Source organism: Budorcas taxicolor, chromosome 13 (assembly GCF_023091745.1).
Source record: "Budorcas taxicolor isolate Tak-1 chromosome 13, Takin1.1, whole genome shotgun sequence".
Classification (NCBI taxonomy): Eukaryota; Metazoa; Chordata; class Mammalia; order Artiodactyla; family Bovidae; genus Budorcas; species Budorcas taxicolor.
The window spans coordinates 28,167,636-28,186,589 of NC_068922.1; the positions used below are offsets into that span (position 1 = coordinate 28,167,636).

General features: G+C 45.9%; 1 protein-coding gene across 1 annotated transcript in view; it reads right to left on the reverse strand.

The window, feature by feature from the left end:
• FRMD4A (FERM domain containing 4A) overlaps nt 1-18,954 on the reverse strand; it is a 325,528-nt gene that overhangs the window by 95,928 nt on the left and 210,646 nt on the right. The window contains exons 8-11 of the mRNA XM_052650658.1: nt 12,617-12,700; nt 7,082-7,147; nt 6,778-6,835; nt 1,669-1,755 (exon numbers count right to left, since the gene is read on the reverse strand). Of these exons, the coding sequence (XP_052506618.1) occupies nt 1,669-1,755; nt 6,778-6,835; nt 7,082-7,147; nt 12,617-12,700 (295 nt within the window). The remainder of the gene's footprint in view (nt 1-1,668; nt 1,756-6,777; nt 6,836-7,081; nt 7,148-12,616; nt 12,701-18,954) is intronic.

An 18,954-nucleotide genomic window follows, 5' to 3' on the forward strand; every position in this document is an offset into this window, starting at 1 on the left:
CACGTACATGTATGGCTGAGTCACTCTGCCATTCACCTGAAACTTTCACAATGTTGTTAAACAGCTAGACTCCAATATAAACTAAAAAGTTTTAAAAAATAAAAAGAAGAAAGGAGTAAAGAGAAAACTCAAGAAAAAAAGCACAGAAATTTATAAAGGTTATAGAGAAAGAGGTAGAAAAGAAACAGAAAGTTGAGAGTGTTTGAAGAAGTACAGACCCAGTGACTGAGAAAGACAAAGAATAAAAAATAAGAATGCAGAGTCCAAATCATGTATTGCAGCAGGAAACTGGAGGGGTTTTGAAAATAGTCACAAAACAATCATCCCTGGAACAGCCAGGTTCCTCCTGACTTGTCCCCAAGGAAGAATTCCTCCATCACAGGCTCAGGATCTTTTCATAGAACTTAACTGACTTACTGATCAATTGAGTGAAAATCATCCTCAACACAGAGCCATTTTTTCTCTATCAGTTTAATGAGAAGCTGGCTAAGGGCAGATAGATGTCCACTGGATAGACTACAATAAGCTCGGATGTGTAGCGTGGATTTCAATACCGCTTGTGGATAAAGCAGCTTGGAAAGCATTTTACAGTGACATAATGAAATCATACGGCTTTCTCCCTCCAAAAGCAAGTGTGGTTTTGATAGACTTTAAATCTGTATTTCAGGGTCTGATTCTCATACCATCTCCCCGTTTTTTCCTCTGCCTGGAGGAGCTCAATGACAGCTCTCGCCTCAGAGACATTTTTTCCATTATAATTTTTCAATTTGTTCTGGTCTGAAAAATATGTAGAAATGAAAACAGAAAATCCAAGTCCTGTGTCCCCTTCAAACATTCTGTTTTGGCTTTACCGTGACTCTATACACTCTATTAAGCTTCCCTTTCTTTTTTGGCAAGTGATCTTATTTCTTCCAGATTCCTGATCACTTCTAATATGCCAGAAAATATTTACTGGATTGGCAGGCAAGCCTCTCATGCTTCTTTATTTTTCACCTCTTTTTGACCTACAATCTCTTCTTTTACGTCCCCCATCCCTTTCTAAAAAAAACAAAAAAGAAAACCTTTGGGAAAACTCAGATTAGCCTCAGGATTCAAGAGAGGCACTCCTTCACATTCCCATTAGCACAGCATCCCAGAGAATGAAGGGCCAGAATGGTCTGTCACAGTCCCGTTGTCCATCTGCTCTGGGTAAGCTGACCTAGTCTTCTTGTTCTACATGTGCTAAGTCGCTTCAGTCATATCTGACTCTTTGTGACCCCATGGACTGCAGCCCGCCAGTCTCCTCTGTCCATGGAATTCTCCAGGCAAGAATACTGGGATGGGTTGTTATGCCCTCCCCCATGGGATCTTCCCAACCCAGGGATCAAACTCCCATCTCTTGTGTTTCTTGCATTGGCAGGCAGGTTTTTAAACACTAGTGCTACCTGGAAATCCGTCTTCTTACCTTAAATAATTTTACAGCTTCCATTTCCTTAGTGACAGGAAGGAAAAGTATTTGCCCAGAGAAGGCAGACTGGATGAGTTTGGAGTAGTTTGTATACACCACACTTATCAGGAGACTGGGGAGCCCAGAGGCCCTGAGGCTGCATGACTACAATTTTTGTCACTTCTCAGCCTGTTCCTCCCTCCACCGGAGCACCACTAGCCCACCAAGGAGAGCATGCTTACCTTCCTGGGCTTGACTTTATCATGGTAGTCATACTGGAAGATCCCTTTGTAGCTCAGGCCCAGCCACCACGGTATCCCCTGCTTGTCCTAGGACATCAAAAGGAGCACGGGTAAGCATGGGACCAGAGGAGAGAAACATGAGCCAAGAGACCTGCTTCATCTGAAGACAAAGGGAAAAGCAAATTCCTTCAAAGGGATGGAGCCCATCTCTCTACGATTTACCTTGACAGGTGTGCCCTATCATCAAAGGATGCTCAGTGATGTGACTTGGAAAGTGCCCTGGGCTGGGGACCCAGCTCTACTCCTAACCAGCAGCACAGATGTGGTTCTCTCCCCCGTTCTGAGTCAAAAGCGGATGCCTTGTTCTCTGTTCTCCTTCGAAGACTTTAGGTTTTCAGCGCCACCCTCCCCATCCCCACTAAGGAAAATCTGAGAGATGCTGAGCACTGACAAAATGACCTTCCGAGCCGAGAAACTGTCATCAGCTGTCAGAGCTGGAAGGAACCACGGAAACTACAAAAGGTGACTCCCCTAAAAATTGTGCCTTAAAAGATTTTATTTTATTTTATTTACAGCGGTTTTAGGTTCATGGCAAAATTGAAAGGAAGGTACAAGGATTTCCCATATATTCTTGTCCCTACAGCCTCCCCTATCAATAACATCCCACACTGGAATGGTACTTTTGTAGTAACTGATGAACCTACACTGACCCATCTCAGTCACCCAGAGTCCATAGTTTCCCTCAGGATCCATTCTTGGACTGTACATTCCATAGGTCTGGACAAATGTATATAGATACGTATCAATCATATAGTGTTGCACAGAGTATTTTCATTGCTCTAAAAATCCTGTGTGTTCTAGCTATTCATCCCAGGTTCTGGCAACCAGGTTTGTCTTTTCCAGGATGTCATTTAGTTGGAATCATACAATATGCAGCCTTTTCAGATTGACTTCTTTCACTTAGTAATATGCATTTAAGACTCTTCTAATTTAAAAAAAAATTTTTTTTGGAGTAGGGTTAATTTACAATGTTGTGTTAGTTTCTTCTGTAGAGCAAAGTGACTCAGTTATACATATATCAACTTTTATTTTTTCTTAAGTTGTGCATCTCTTTCTTACGTTAGCTTTTTTTTTTTTTTTGATGTGGGCCATTTTTACAGTCTTTATTGAATTTGTTATAATATTGCTTCTGTCTCATGTTCTGGCCCTTTGGCCCTGAGGCATGTGGGATTCTAGATCCCTGACCAGGGATCAAACCAGCACCCTCTGCATTGGAAGGGAAAGCCTTAACCACTGGACCGCCAGGGAAGTCCCAAACTCCTCTCATTTTAAAGGCAAAGAAATCATGCAAATGTTGCGTCCTACTGTGCTCAGGACCCTCCCTCTCCCCCACCCCCCCACCGCCCCCAGCAGGCCGATGGCAGTGCAGGGCGAGTGGGTGCTTCCCAGTGTGTCCTGCTCTCTTAAAAGGATAGTGGCTTCTGGGCTGGCCTGGGTGACTCAGGCTCTACAGGACAAAGTAACAAAATTGAAGCCTAGACACTCCGGGGGCAGAATGAGAAACGTCAAGACCCTCTGTTTATTCCTTTAACAGAGACTTCTGGCCCCCAGATGGTTAATCTCCATTCAAGTAGGGTGATTGTTAATGAGAAGATCCCAAATGCTAGGAGCTGGCAGTGGGCATATCAAGCAGCCTTTCCCTGGATTTGTTCTAATTGCCACATGGATGAATGGCCTAATAGAGCCCACAGCGGACATCCTGAAAACTCAAAGTTGGCTTCAGAGTTTTGTGGGGCATGAGTTTGTGCTTCAAGGTAAGCACAAAGGTAAAAAGCAAAAGAACTACATTTTGAATTTTTAGAAGAGCTTCTAAATTTCTTTAAAGGTATAAAACTCCCGTCTCTGGAAAGTGCCCATGTGACTGCACTGGTTTTGGAGAACAGAATAAGAGGACAGATGAAGGCCACTGTGATTTCAGATTGTTGAGGCAAGAGGTGTCATCACACCGAGCCGTGGCAACTGTGAAATTTACAAGGAAGGCCACCAAACAGTGAGTCTCGATATAGTTGCTTAGGCTCTTTCTCCAAATAAGTGGGAGAGTAATCCCTCAAGCTTGAGATTCCAAGAGTCAAACACACAGGCACACCTGGCATCTGGAAATTCACAAGGTCTGCTTCTGGTCTCTCACAAACAGCAAAGGAGCATATTTCTAAAGTTTTATTGGATGGCAGATAGCGTGCATATCAGAGGTTGTCCTTTTGTCAAGTTCCAGGGCTGACGAGAAAACAGAATTCAGGTTTACGCTGTGTTTGTAAAACCCAGATGAAGTTCTATTTGAAAGCCTTTCCATCTATGTATCTCAATCTATCTCAATAGTCTTCTAATCCTTAGAAAATTTTTGTGGAGTAGTTGGTGAAGCAAATTTCTTAATCTCTATTTTATTTATTTTATTATATATACACACACGCATATTATCTTCATTTATTTATTTTTGGCTGTGCTGGGTCTTCGCTGCTTCTCGGGATTTTTCTCTTGTTGTGACAAGGAGGGGCTACTCTCTGCTTGCGGTGTGCCAGCTTCTCAGCATGGCGGCTTCTCTTGTTGGGAAGCACAGGATCCAGGGTGCTTTAGCTTCAGTAGTTGTGGCATATCCGCTCAGTAGCTGCAGTTCCCAGGCTCCAGAGCACTGGCTCAGTGGCACATAGGATTAGTTACTCCACAGCATGTGGGATCTTCCCAGACCAGGGATTGAACCTGTGTCTTCTGCACTGCTAGGCAGATTCCTTACCACAGAGCCACCAAGGAAGCCTCCATTTACTTTCAATATGTATTTATTTGTTTAGCTGGGCCAGGTCTTAGCTGCAGCAAGCAGTTGCCATGTGGGATCTTTCACTGTGGAGCTTGAGTGCAGTAGTTACAGTGCAGGGGCTCCTGGAGCTGTGGTGTGCGAGCCTAATTGCTCTGCGGCATGTGGGATCTTTGTTCCCTGACCAGGGATTGAACCTGTCTCTCCTGCCTTGCAAGGTGTTTCCTCAACCACTGGACACCAGGGAAATCCCTTAATCTCTCTTTTAATTATGAGCAGCAGAGGTGAGATCATGCTTAGAACAAACAGCGAATCAGAGAATGGAATGGAGTCAGGGATTCCTGAATTACTGGCTCCATTCATGAATTCAGACCTCTCCGCTAAACATCACTGTGGAATATTTCCACAAGTGACAGAGAGACTCACAGTTTGATTTCTGTGATATGCCTCTTTTAATAATGTCAGGACTATTGCTGGGTCCTCCTGTTTCCTTTATGGTAGCAAGATGGCAAAATGGGCATGGGCTCTAGACTTGCTCACAGTGTAAGAGTTGAACCCTGGCAGCCAGCAGGGGGGATTTTGAATCTCTTTTCATGACCAATTCAATTTCCTTTTGGGGAGTTGACAGCCCACTGATATCAGTGGCCATATCCCTGGGCAGAGCAGTACAGAGATTGTCTCCTTAGATGATTCATACTTTTTATGTGGTACAGAATTTAGCCCAGAAGGCCAGGTCAGACTTCTCATGACAAGACTATAGCTTAGACTTGAGAAAGGCAGGGATGACTGCCATGGTTCTGAGTTATGTGCATCATGGTGAAGAGAGAGGAAGAGCTTCCATTGGTGGGAAGGGTGTTGGAAGGACATCAGAAAGAACTGAACCACTGCAGGCTGTGATAGATCTGGAGATGAGCTGCTGGGTGGGACTGGAGTCCCCACATATGCCTCAAAACTGGGCTCCACAAATATCACTCTGATATCTGTTCCCATCATGGAAATGCATACATCCAACTACTCAGTTCAATTCTCAATAAAGGCACTTGGTAAATATTTGCTGGGCACCTACTACATGCCAGGCCCTATGCTAGATTCTGCTGGATTCCAGAAATATATAACATAATACAACACAGTTTGCTATCAGAAGGCTGCAGTTTAGAGGAAGACACAGGCCATTAAATGCACACCAAGGATGTGCAAAATGCCGTTGAAGCTGCCGTGGGTGACACAGTAATGAATGAAACATGGCACACTCTGGTCTAAAAGAATTAAAGTCAGGTGGGGCTTCCCTGGTGGTCTAGTGGTTAAGAATACACCTTGCAATGCAAGAGATACTAGTTCGATCCCTGATCCAGGAACATCCCACACAGCACGGAGCAACTAAGCCTGTGTGCCACAGCTACTGAAGCCTGAGCGCCCAGAGCCAGTGCTCTGCAACAAGCAGCCACCGCAGTGAGATGACCAAGCACTGCAATGAAGGGTAGCTGCCACTCACTGCAACTGCAGAAAGCCTGCATGTAGCAGCAAAGACCCGTCACAGACAAAAAATAGAGTAACTAAGTAAATCTAAAAAAAAAAAATACAGTCAGGTAGAAACATAGGGAAGGAAATTGGTGGAAGAGCCTGAGAATATTGGGTTGCTTGGTGGGACTGTCTTGCATTCAGAAGGGTTTTCTGTTCCTTTTGTCCAGACTTGGGGCAATGACTTTGATAAACTTCACGTCTGGGTAAATGAAGGAAAGGAAGTAATTCTTTCTCAGGATAGAAAAAAGAGCCCGGGAACATCATTATCCATTATTTCAGAGGGATCCCAGTCTTGAACATTATGTATCAAATGTAAATGAATTGACAATGGGGCCTGTATCACAATGGACTTGCCATCAGCATATTTAAGAAGATAGAGGCTGTTGATTTCTCAACCCATAGTCCCACTTCTCCTATTTGGCTGCCTACGTGGCATCTGACCACTGAGAGAAACACTGCTGATTCTGCTTAAGTTTTTGTTCTCTATAGTTCCTCGGAATCTTCCTTCTGAGAGGCTCTGTGGTCCTGATCTCCAGGATTCTTCTGAGAATTGAAAGGAAGTAGGCATTTGTCATACCCACTTCACAAAAGGGAAAGTAAATTTTGGAGAGTCTTTGAATCAAGGCTTACTACACTGGGGGGCGGGGTGGTGTTCCATTGTCCCAACTCCCCCAGCATGCAATCCTCCCAAAACCCCAAAAAACTTCACTAAGATTAAAAAGAAAGAAATGAAAATCTTTTTTAGGGCATGTTGGCAGTGTTCACCAAATGAGCTCACTTACCTTCACTGCATAATAGTGAACCCCATAGGTTGGGAGAGACTCTACGATGCTCATGTAGCTGTGAAAACAAAACAAAACACACACACACACACACACACACACGTGGCCATTCAGCAGAACTGGTATCATACACACACTGGTGTCTGTGTGTACATGATGAAAGCTCTCAGAATGGTTATTTACTTGAAAATTTAATGGAACCACCACCCCCTGGAGTCTTTCCCAGAAGAACTGAACAACCCTGACATGTTCTATGTGAATACACACACAACCTCATCATCACTGGGAGGGCTGGGGTACTTACTTGACGATGGCTTGGCCTCTGGTCTGGCCGTTGAGTTTCTTGTAGTGCTCGATGACCCGGTCCTCACTAGAATGAGAAGAAAAGGAGTCTCTACCTCAGTCTCCAGGTGACGGCCCCGAGCCCTCCTTGTGAAAAGGCCATGAGCCCCACATCCTCACAAGAAGCTTCAAGGAGCCAACAGCTCCTGGAAGAATGATTGTCCTGGAAGCAGCATTTTGAAACCCAGCCAAAGTGAGATGTCCAGGGCAACAGAAGTACCAAGAGAGTCCACTTTCCCACTTGTCTTTGTCTTGAGTTTAGCTCAGGTTTGGGGGGTCAGACTCCTTGTGGGAACAGAGGATGAAAGGAGCACGCATCCCACTGGGGAGGGACATAGGACGAGGACAGGTAGACGGCCACTGCTGGGGGTCCACGTGGACGCTCCAGGCAACCTCGGTCAGGCCCTCCTCCCCTCCTAAACTCCAGCTGCCCAGTCAAGGGGAAGCCGGTGCTGACCTCGACAGGACATTCATGGGCTCTCTACCCTGTTAGCAGTTAATGGTTCAGAGTGTCCAAGGAGGATTGGAAAGTTTGGGAATTTGGGGCTGGTTAACACAAATCAACCTCAGATATACAAATGACACCACCCTTATGGCAGAAAGTGAAGAGGAACTAAAAAGCCTCTTGTTGAAAGTGACAGAGGAGAATGAAAAAGTTGGCTTAAAGCTCAACATTCAGAAAACGAAGATCATGGCATCTGGTCCCATCACTTCATGGGAAATAGATGGGGAAACAGTGGAAACAATGTCAGACTTTATTTTTTGGGGCTCCAAAATCACTGCAGATGGTGACTGCAGCCATGAAATTAAAAGATGCTTACTCCTTGGAAGGAAAGTTATGACCAACCTAGACAGCATATTCAAAAGCAGAGACATTACTTTGCCAACAAAGGTCCGTCTAGTCAAGGCTATGGTTTTTCCAGTAGTCACGTATGGATGTGAAAGTTGGACAGTGAAGAAAGCTGAGCTCCAAAGAATTGATGCTTTTGAACTGTGGTGTTGGAGAAGACTCTTGAGAGTCCCTTGGAATTCAAGGAGATCCAACCAGTCCATCCTAAAGGAGATCAGTCCTGGGTGTTCATTGGAAGGACTGATGCTGAAGCTGAAACTCCAGTACTTTGGTCACCTCATCCGAAGAGTTGACTCACTGGAAAAGACCCTGATGCTGGGAGGGATTAGGGGCAGGAGGAGAAGGGGACGACAGAGGATAAGATGGCTGGATGGCATCACCGACTCGATAGACATGATGGGCAAACTCTGGGAGTTGGTGATGGACAGGGAGGCCTGGCATGCTGCGATTCATGGGGTTGCAAAGCGTCAGACACGACTGAGTGACTGAACTGAACAGAACACAAATCATAGAGCAATAAAAGGCCCACAGCAGCATTGTGAGATAAGAAGGCAGCTACCGGAAGTCAGATGGGGACCCGGTAACCTTCTGAAATCTCAGGCAGGTCTAACATAGCAAGAGGTTAGCTCGCTTCTTGAGGGGCATGGCGGCCTCACCCGCCTGTGACGAGGCAGACGGTGTGAAGGGCCTCCTGGGAAGTGACCCTGTACCTCACTGCCTTTGGAAATGCCAAGCCCAACTCAGGAACCACATTCCACCTGTTGGGGGGTCAAGTCCAAAAACCTGGCCTCTGGGACCTTGGAACCTTCTTCCTCAGGCCTCCACCTTACTCTTTCTCCCCACAGCCTGTGGACTCCACAATGGGAGGTAATTCCAGGGATGAACCCTCAAGACCTCCTCAGTTGAACTTCATGATCTATGATTCATTTATTATCCCAGAGCAGATAGAAAGCCTTCTCTCACCCGCCTCCTATTAGTGAGGCCACTTCTGGGGAACGGAGCACACATTCTGTATGTTCATTACTGAGTACTTGGGGGTAGTTTATTTTTTTTCTAGTTACTCTCTTAATCTTCTGTGAATATCTCTGCATGTTAGTTTTCTGAAATTTGACTTGTACAAGATTGGCCCCTGGCAGGAAAGTGTCTTTCCTGATGTCCCAGATGGGGAATGACTGGCTACGAGGGGCCTTTGTTTAGCTGAGAGTCAAGTCTACGGGGTCCGAGCACCCTCTCTTCAGAAACGGGCAGATGCAGCCATGTTTCTCCTCAGCTCCCACACACCTCACACCATGGCGGCTCTGCACTGAGGGGGACAAGGCCCTCTCCTGACAGAAAATTCTCCAAAAGTGTCCTTGCTGGGGTGACGCCAGCCTCACAGTCCATCAGAGTGGGGTCAGGACATTCTGGGGTCACCCTTCCAGCTTCCTCTCCAGCTGCCCGCTGAATCAAGAGCTGGATGGGCACACGATGATGTAGCATTTAGGGAGGCTGACCCTCAGATCCAGAGTCAAGCCACACAGTATAGCTACGAGCCCACTTCCTTTGTACAGAGTCGCAAAGAGGGTCCCCGGCTCCCTAGGCTGGGATGAGGCGGGGGTGGAATTCAATACAGCGCTGTTGTGGTGAACACCAGCACAGCTCAGGAAAAACACCAGCAGGTCAGAAACACCAGCAGGCAGCTGTGCAGCTGTTCATAAACTAAATGGCCTGACCCTTGGGGCCTTGCTGAGCCTGACAGCTGCAGGGATCTGCCACCCCATCCTCTCTAGCCTAGCTTCTCCTGCTGTCTGAGACCCTCTGCGAGGCCTCGGTATCCTCCTTTTTCCTTGGCTTTCCCCTCTCTGTCGGTCCCAGTGGAAACACCATGGGCAGGCATGGGACAGCGGCCGCCACACTTCCTGGGACTCGCTCCACTCCCTGTTCCTCCATGGGGACTGACAGATGATCATGGCACCAATCACCCCTCCATGGGATTACTGTCAGAGACCCACCAGCCAGAGGAAATGGAATCCCCAAACACCATTTGGAGGATATGGTGTTACATGAAGCAAAAAGGCAAGTGACCGAGGCTGATGGTGCCCCCAGGCAGGGGCTGGCTCACGCTGCTAACGTCAATCATCTCTGCACGCAGGGAACCCAGAAACAAGGCGACGGCCACGGGCTCCCTGTCTCGGAGGAGCCGTCAGCCTGCAGGGGCCAGTGATTTCAGATTAAAGACCCCTCACGCCCTGTCTGGGTGTATTTCTGGTCCCGCAGCAAGAGAAGCCAGGTCAGGGCCATGATGCTGCCTTGTGCTGGAGCCCTGGGCACTGCATGACTCGACGCCCCCCTCCCATAAGGAGATCACACAGGGTGAGAGGTCCAAGCCTGTGGAACGCTTGGGGAAAATGAGCAGAGAGGATTACTGGGTGATGATCTGGCATTATTGTGTACCACTCACAACTTTCTAACTGCGTTATGTGCTTGTTTATTAATATTTCCTCCCTTAATTACAGTCTGGATTTGGCTGCTACGGTTAGTCCCATTTTACAGATGGAAAATCAAGGCAGCAGAGCTTCCTGGACTGTCATTACCCCGCAGCTCAGAGACATGGCTGGGATCTTAAACCTACTGTTCTGCTCACTAGGCTGCAATGCCTTCCCTGGCTAGTGTGGACAGGATCCCTATGGCTTCTTAGGCCTGAAGGTTGTCCACTGCATCTGCGTGTATGGGCATTTTTTTTTTAAGCTATGCATCATGACAACGGTTCATGCCACTGGCCTGTTTGTGTAGAAGCTGAGCTGTAGAACCTGGGGGCACCTTCTTCAAAAGCATCCCTCCCTTTGTCCTGTCATCCTCCTAGGACATTTAGACAGTAACATGGTGCCTCTGGGTCCAAAAGTGTGGGCCTGGTCACAGAGATCCAGGGCTGTTCTGGCAGGACAGCTAGAGACGTGGATGAGGATGAAGCTGTTCATACTGTCGAGAGAGAGAGCACTGGCGTGAAGGAAGGAGTCACGGCTCAGTGAGGATGTCTGCGCACAGAGCAGGCTGTGGAGATAACCCAGAAGAAACCCAGAGACAGGAAGGAGAGAGAGGAAAGGACTTCACAGCTCTGAAAGGAGCAGCCAGGGTGTAAACAACATTTGGAAACATACAACTGAGATAACTGAGGGATTCAGTAGGCTCAAAGCAACTCTGACTCCAGACAAGCCAGCAACATTACAGCCTCTGCTGGCTAATACATTTCACCAGGTAGGAACTGCCAGTTCTGTGAACTATCTCCTTGCAGCTCCAGTCCCTTCATCACTGGTTTCCTGAAAATAAACCGCTGCGAGGGCAGAGAAGGTAAGGCCCAGGGAGCATGAGGAATTCGGTAGAGGGCAATTTGTTTCCACAAAAAAGGAAACAAGAGTGCCATCTGGGGTGTTTGTATGTGCACGCTGCCAGGCTGGAAGTTTGGAAACTGACACGTGCAAAGTCTGTGTGTGTTAAACCAATCTTGTTCTTTGAAGGCAAATTATAAGGCTCTGAGCACTGTTTATCACACCTACGCTATCAAAGAAAGACTGGCAACAAAACAGTTCAGAGAAATGAAACCGAGAACGCCAGCGCACAGGTGGGCACTCCCAGTCTCAGGGTTCAGCCCTCTTATTTCCTGTCCAGCTGCCCTGTCACTTGGTCTCTTGGCAAGATATGATTTATGTCCTGGAGTTTCATCCTGCTAACGCCCTCCACAGTAAGATGCACCCCATCCCAGCCAAAGGAGTCCCCTGAAGCCACCCCGATGACTGAACTACTAGTCTGGCAACTGGAAAGGTGTCTGGACAAGATGAAATGTTATACACTGTAAACTTTATAAAGTGTATTAGAGAAATGCTGAAAAGTCATATGTTATGATGCAAGAAAATTGACCTGTTCTGTGATTTATCTTATTATTTTTAAATAAAAGCCCTTTCAAAAGCCTAACAAAAAGTGCTTTTGGTTACAGAGTAGTAAGAATGATTAGGAAAATGGCATTTTGCTTTCAAAGGATAGTGGTTGGGGCTCGCTGGCCCTACAGTATTTCAGCACACTACCCAGCCACGCAAACCCCACTCCAATGTGACCTGAACCACAATCTGGAAACAGTTCAAACGCCCGATTCATTGAGAATCAGTAGTGTAGGGCCTAACAGATGAACTATGGTGTAACGTTACACGGCAGCTACATCGGGAGATATGAAACACTGTGGGAAAAGAAAAGAATCAACCTCCCTCTTCTGCAAAGAGGAAACCCCTCTCATTCTCCCACATCTCAAAATCCCACACATCCTGTCATTAAATGACAAGGATCCCAAAGTGAAATTCTAGCAGTCCATGAAGGGATCTCCAAGGAGGCAAGGCATCCAAAGTGAAATTTTAGAAGTTTTCCCTTTTATTAAAAAAAAGAGGAAAAGAAAGAAAATAGGAAAGACAGCTCTCATATTCCATGTCATTTAAATAAATGCAAAAAATGGTTTCATGAAGGCTCAGGCCACTGGATACAGTTTGGAATCGCTCTCTGATTGGGGACCAGGTTGACCCGTGGTGGTGGGGAGGGTGGACAGTCACTCAGAGTCCCCTGCCTCCCTCAAAGGGGCTCCATCCTTAGGGGGATGACTGGGGCGTGCAGAGAAAAGGGGCTTACCAGTAAGCCAGGGAGGGGTGCTCCTTCAGGGCCTGTGTGGGAAGTGCTGGCAGCTTCTTCAGGTCAGTCCTCACCACTTCATTGCTGCAAGACAGGGGCAGACAGAGGGCATGGCAGAAACACACTTGGCCCGGGAGAAGACCACTGCACCACGCCGGGAGACCTGACCCCCGCCATCTGGTCCTCACACCCCACATCTGCGCCCCTTTAGTGGAAAGTGGAGCTTTCTTTGTACTGATTTAGTTACACAAGGGGACACACAGCATGCAGAGCCCGGTGGCCTATCCTTGTGGTGCACACAGCAGGGCAGGGTGGAGCCCTCTGGGACGCCTGAGGGTTCTTTTCAAGCCCTGCATGCCAAGTGGGCACAGATGAGTGTCCCTGGGCAGCAGGAATGTGGGAGAAGAGCCACCAGTGTCCCCAAAGTGGAGACCTTAGGGAGCTCCTCGGGGCCCAGTCGTGGGCTCTGAGAATGGAGCTGTTTTTGACTGTTTTCGCCTTAAACTGTTTCCCCCACTATCCCGTAGGCCAGTTTTCTTTGCCTGGATTAACCACATACTAGAAACTGTTGTCCAAAATCTGACAAATCAATAACATTTGCTCTTTAAAACCAAGATAATTTAAAAATTCATTATCATATAAAATGTGGTGTTCTTTATAAAATGCTATTAGCCTGTTAATAAGGCATGATTTCACTGTATTAAGTTCTCTACATTCAGAAATCCTTGGTCTAGTGTATTAACCTCTTTCTTCCTAAGTAAAAAAGAAATTCCCACTTACTTATGTTCTGAAATATGATAATCACAATATATTTTCAAATTCTCAAAAAATTCTACTTAAAAAATTTTTTTGATTGGAGTATAGCTGGTTTACAATGTTGTGTTAGTTTCAGGTGTACAGCAAAGTGATTCAGTTTTACATATATGTATACTGCAAAATAAAGAGCAAACGTTTCTATGCTACACAGGAGGTCCTCAGTGGTTAACCATTTTGTATTTAGCAGCATGTGTATGTTAGTCCCAAGCTTCTAATTTATCCCCCAAGCCCTTTCCCCTTTGGTAACCATGAATTTGTTTTCTATGACTGTGGGTCTGTTTCTGTTTTGTATATAAGTTATTTGCTTTTGACAAGGTCCAGAAACAACTCAGAAGGTGTGAAGCTGATTATTAGGTACTAGAGAGGAAAACAACAGAATGGGAAAGACTAGAGATCTCTTCAAGAAAATTAGAGACACCAAGGGAACATTTCATGCAAAGATGGGCTCGATAAAGGACAGAAATGGTATGGATCTAACAGAAGCAGAAGATATTAAGAAGAGGTGGCAAGAATACACAGAAGAACTGTACAAAAAAGATCTTCACAACCCGGATAATCATGATGGTGTGATCACTCATCTAGAACCAGACATCCTAGAATGTGAAGTCAAGTGGACCTGAGGAAGCATCGCTACGAACAAAGCTAGAAGAGGTGATGGAATTCCAGTTGAGCTGTTTCAAATCCTGAAAGATGATGCTGTGAAAGTGCTGCACTCAATATGCCAGCAAATTTGGAAAACTCAGCAGTGGCCACAGGACTAGAAAAGGTCAGTTTTCATTCCAATCCAAAAGAAAGGCAATGCAAAAGAATGCTCAAACTACCGCACAATTGCTCTAATCTCACATGCAAGTAAAGTAATGCTCAAAATTCTCCAAGCCAGACTTCAGCAATACGTGAACCGTGAACTTCCAGATGTTCAAGCTGGTTTTAGAAAAGGCAGAGGAACCAGAGATCAAATTGCCAACATCCGCTGGATCATGGAAAAAGCAAGAGAGTTCTAGGAAAACATCTATTTCTGCTTTATTGACTATGCCAAAGCCTTTGACTGTGTGATCACATTAAACTGTGGAAAATTCTGAGAGAGATGGGCATACCAGACCACTTGACCTGCCTCTTGAGAAATCTGTATGCAGGTCAGGAAGCAACAGTTAGAACTGGACATGGAACAACAGACGGGTTCCAAATAGGAAAAGGAGTATGTCAAGGCTGTATATTGTCACCCTGCTTATTTAACTTCTATGCAGAGTACATCATGAGAAATGCTGGACTGGAAGAAACACAAGCTGGAATCAAGATTGCCAGAAGAAATATCAATAACCTCAGATATGCCGATGACACCACCCTTATGGCAGAAAGTGAAGAGGAACTAAAAAGCCTCTTGATGAGAGTGAAAGAGGACAGTGAAAAAGTTGGCTTAAAGCTCAACATTCAGAAAACGAAGATTATGGCATCCGGTCCCATCACTTCATGGGAAATAGATGGGGAAACAGTGGAAACAGTGTCAGACTTTATTTTTGGGGGCTCCAAAATCACTGCAGATGGTGACTGCAGCCATGAAATTAAAAGACGCTTACTCCTTGGAAGAAAAGTTATGACCAACCTAGATAGCATATTGAAAAGCAGAGACATTACTTTGCTGACTAAGGTCCGACTAGTCAAGGCTATGGTTTTTCCAGTAGTCATGTATGGATGTGAGAGTTGGACTGTGAAGAAGGCTGAGCGCTGAAGAATTGATGCTTTTGAACTGTGGTGTTGGAGGAGACTCTTGAGAGTCCCTTGGACTGCAAGGAGATCCAACTAGTCCATTCTGAAGGAGATCAGCCCTGGGATTTCTTTGGAGGGAATGATGCTAAAGCTGAAACTCCAGTACTTTGGCCACCTCATGCAAAGAGTTGACTCATTGGAAAAGACTTTGATGCTGGGAGGGATTGGGGGCAGGAGGAGAAGGGGACAACACAGGATGAGATGGCTGGATGGCATCACTGACTTGATGGACATGAATCTGAGTGAACTCCGGGAGTTGGTGATGGACAGGGAGGCCTGGCGTGCTGTGATTCATGGGGTCGCAAAGAGTCGGACACGACTGAGTGACTGAACTGAACTGAACTGAACTGAGAAGGACGTCTTATGTGTCTGGTCCCCAGACCAGACTTTCCCTGCAGACTCACACGTTCTCAGGTTTGGGAGATACTTTAAACTTGTCAAGTCTAACCAGGGGTTTTCAGAGGCTTGACTCCCCCACATGCACTCAGCAGACCTGCATCCCCACTGGGACAAGACATCTGGGTGTTGGCCCCCACTGTCTACCTCTAGAGCCGTCAGCTGTCTCCCTTTGGGATGGTTTTGGTGCGTACTGGGGTCTCTCTGTACTGGTCCACCAGAGTGTCTCGAGGGCCCTGCTGGGGAACAGAGGCCACCCGTGGAGCCTGCCTTCACACACAGGTCTAACCTCGGCTATAGTAGCAGCTTCCATGCTGTTCATGAAAAGCAAGGCAAAGACTGACGGCCTGGACATTGGACAGTAGCATCTAAAAAGCAACAAGACAGGTGCTCAGTAGATAAATAGAAAAGGAAGAAGGAATGCTGGAATCACGTGACTTTCTGTGGGTCCCCAACCAGCCAGAAACACTGCCTCCAGCCATGCCTTTTGGATGCCAAGTGTCACTGGGCAAAACCACTTCCAGACTTCGAGTTCACATACATGGTGACAAAGAAACACATGGATGCTACTCCCCGAAAGGGCATTTTTCAAGTGGACTAAGAAACAGAAGCCTTTCCCTTCCCCAGGGGAGCTTTCCAACCCATGGATCGAACCCAGGTCTCCTGCATTGCAGGTGGATTCTTTACCAGCTGAGCCACAAGAGAAGCCCCACAAGAAACAGTGACAGTGAAGTTTATGAATCTTGGCTTTGAACAACCAACTGGAAAGAATAACTCAATTTGTAACTGCTGAAATCAATAAATCCAAGTCTTGAACTGTTATCACTCAAGTGGCAATAATTTATTGATTAATAATCAATAAGTTGAATGTATTTATGGAGCCCCTGCTATTAGGATGTACTGTAGGAAATATTAAAATAAAAAGGATAAGACATAGTCCTCAATCAAAAGATGCTCACAATTAAGGGCATGGAGCAAGAGGTACAAATTAAAAGGCAGCCGATGACATGGGCAGTACTGGATCATGTTGATTCAAACAACAAACTAAAACGTGTGGAGGAAAGGAAGGTCTCTGTGGGCTCTAGTGTAAAAGCAGGCTTTAGGGCAGGACCTTCATGAAGAAAAGAATAGGAATCTCATTTTTCTTCTTAGTGGAATCCAGGAGAGTATGGAGGTCAGGCACTATGAACTGAAGAGATCAACCAGGGTAGGTGGTGTATAACAGGCAGCCTCGCCAAATAAAGGGCAGACTAGGCATAAGATTTTGAGGATCTTCCGTGCCAGGCTGGCAGAGTCCAAGTTTGGGTAGGAGACATATGTCAGTCACTGGAGCTTTTCAAACAGGTCGCCTCCTTATGTTTAGGAAAATTCAATTCCCAAGCACAGCTTGGGATCTTTACTCATGTGCTATTAAGACATAGCTTAAAGAAATATTCAGGTCCCCAAACACCCAAGAGCCCACAATAATGAGTTTTTGGGTCTGATCTCTGTTTATTAACTATAAGCTCCCCAAGAACAGGGATTTGATTCACTGACTCATCAGTGCCTAGGGAGGCACCCTATGGGTTGAATTTTACTGGATGCAACTGTAAGAAAGGTAGTTAAGCTGAGGCATGGATTTGGGTTTACTCAGACTCATCTAAAGCATATTTGGGGAAGGATGGAACTAAAGGAGGAAGGGATTGTCTTACCCACTAAACACTCATTTGTTGGCAAACAAGCATCCCTGATGAGAGTCCCAGGCCTGACATCCTGGCTGGAGCAGCAGTGGCTTTTCGAGAGCTCCCCCAGGGCAAGGTGACACAGAGAAATACAACAAGAAATCACAAAGGCGTGAAACCCGTCCAAATCCATTACATTCTGGAAGGGATCCAGGGCTCTTAAACCTTCCCAAAGGACAGCTATGTAGAAACGTCCTGTTTGCTTTTTCGCTGTCTGTAAACATCTGTGATAACTTAGAGGGGGACCGCCCGTCAGGCGATCTGGCCAAACTCGGACTGCAAATCACAAAGCTGCCTTAACGGGACAGCTGGTCACTCTATCTCCATGGACTTGGGAAGCTGAAACCAAAAGAATGTACTAGAAGTGCCCAGCTTTCTCTCTCAAGATCTTCCACTTGGACATTTCCCCCAGACTTCAGGGTACCTGATAAATGCCAACTTATAAAACACTCTAAAACAGTTTTTTGTTCCAAACAAAAGTTAGGTTCCACTTTTATTAACAGAAAAAGAAAAAAGGTCTCTTTGAAAGTCACTTGCTAAACTGAGAGTAAAACTTAAGTCTTATTTTTAATATTTTATTTTATTCAAAACTTTTAGATAGTGATTAATGTTGCCAGCAAAAAAGTGACCTCTCAATGCTCTGTTGGTCTTTGATTTAAGGCTCTTTTTTTCTCCTTAAGATGATGGACCTTGCTTTTACTGTCTACCCTGGTCATAAAACACGGAAAGTTTGAAGGACTTACTCTAGAAAACTAAGCTTTCTAGCAATACATCAACTAGGGGATTTGCCACAAAAAAACAACTACAATACATTTAACCAAGACACCATAAAGTGAAGAAAGCAAGAATTAAACTTGATAGGAGTATTAGCAAAATCCACAAGGTGCATGTGAAAGTGAAGTCGCTCAGTCGTATCTGACTCTTTGCCACCTCATGGACTGTAGCCTACCAGGCTCCTTCATCCATGAGATTTTCCAGGCAAGAATACTGGAGCGGGCTGCCGTTTCCTTCTCCAGGAGATCTTCCTGACCCAGGGATTGAACCCAGGCCTCCCGCATTGTAGGCAGACACTTTACCATCTAAGCCACCAGGGAAGTCCTTGTTGTCCTTTAAAAATGAGGGAATGCTTTTTCAGAAGATTCCTTCTGGGTCACATAAGATGTTCATAATTTACAGGACAAAACTTGGGCAAATAGAACTGGCTTCCCATGGAAGAATTCTTCCTGAAACCAGTGGTTTTGAGGTCCCCTGGTACTAAAATGCTACAGCACTAAAGCCAGAAGCCTACATTAGTGTTACAGAAAGGATGAATGGGAAACTCAGAAGCAGTAACAGGAAGCTAATGTTCTACGAACTCCTCCATATTTCGTAAGTGTATCATGAAGGTCAAGTTCTCCAGGAAGAGGGGTTTCATAAGTAAAAAAGAATATTACGGGTCCTCATTAGCCACAATTCCAAAATCTGAAAACCTGTAAGAAATAAAGCCTTCTAGGGACCTCCCTGGTGGTCCAGGAGCTAAGACCCAGTGCAAGGGGGCCTGGGTTCAATCCCACATGCCACAACGAAGCACAGGCATAGCAACTACTCAGCCCACATGCTGCAACTAAAGAAGGCTGAGCACCGCGTGAAGACCCAGTGAGT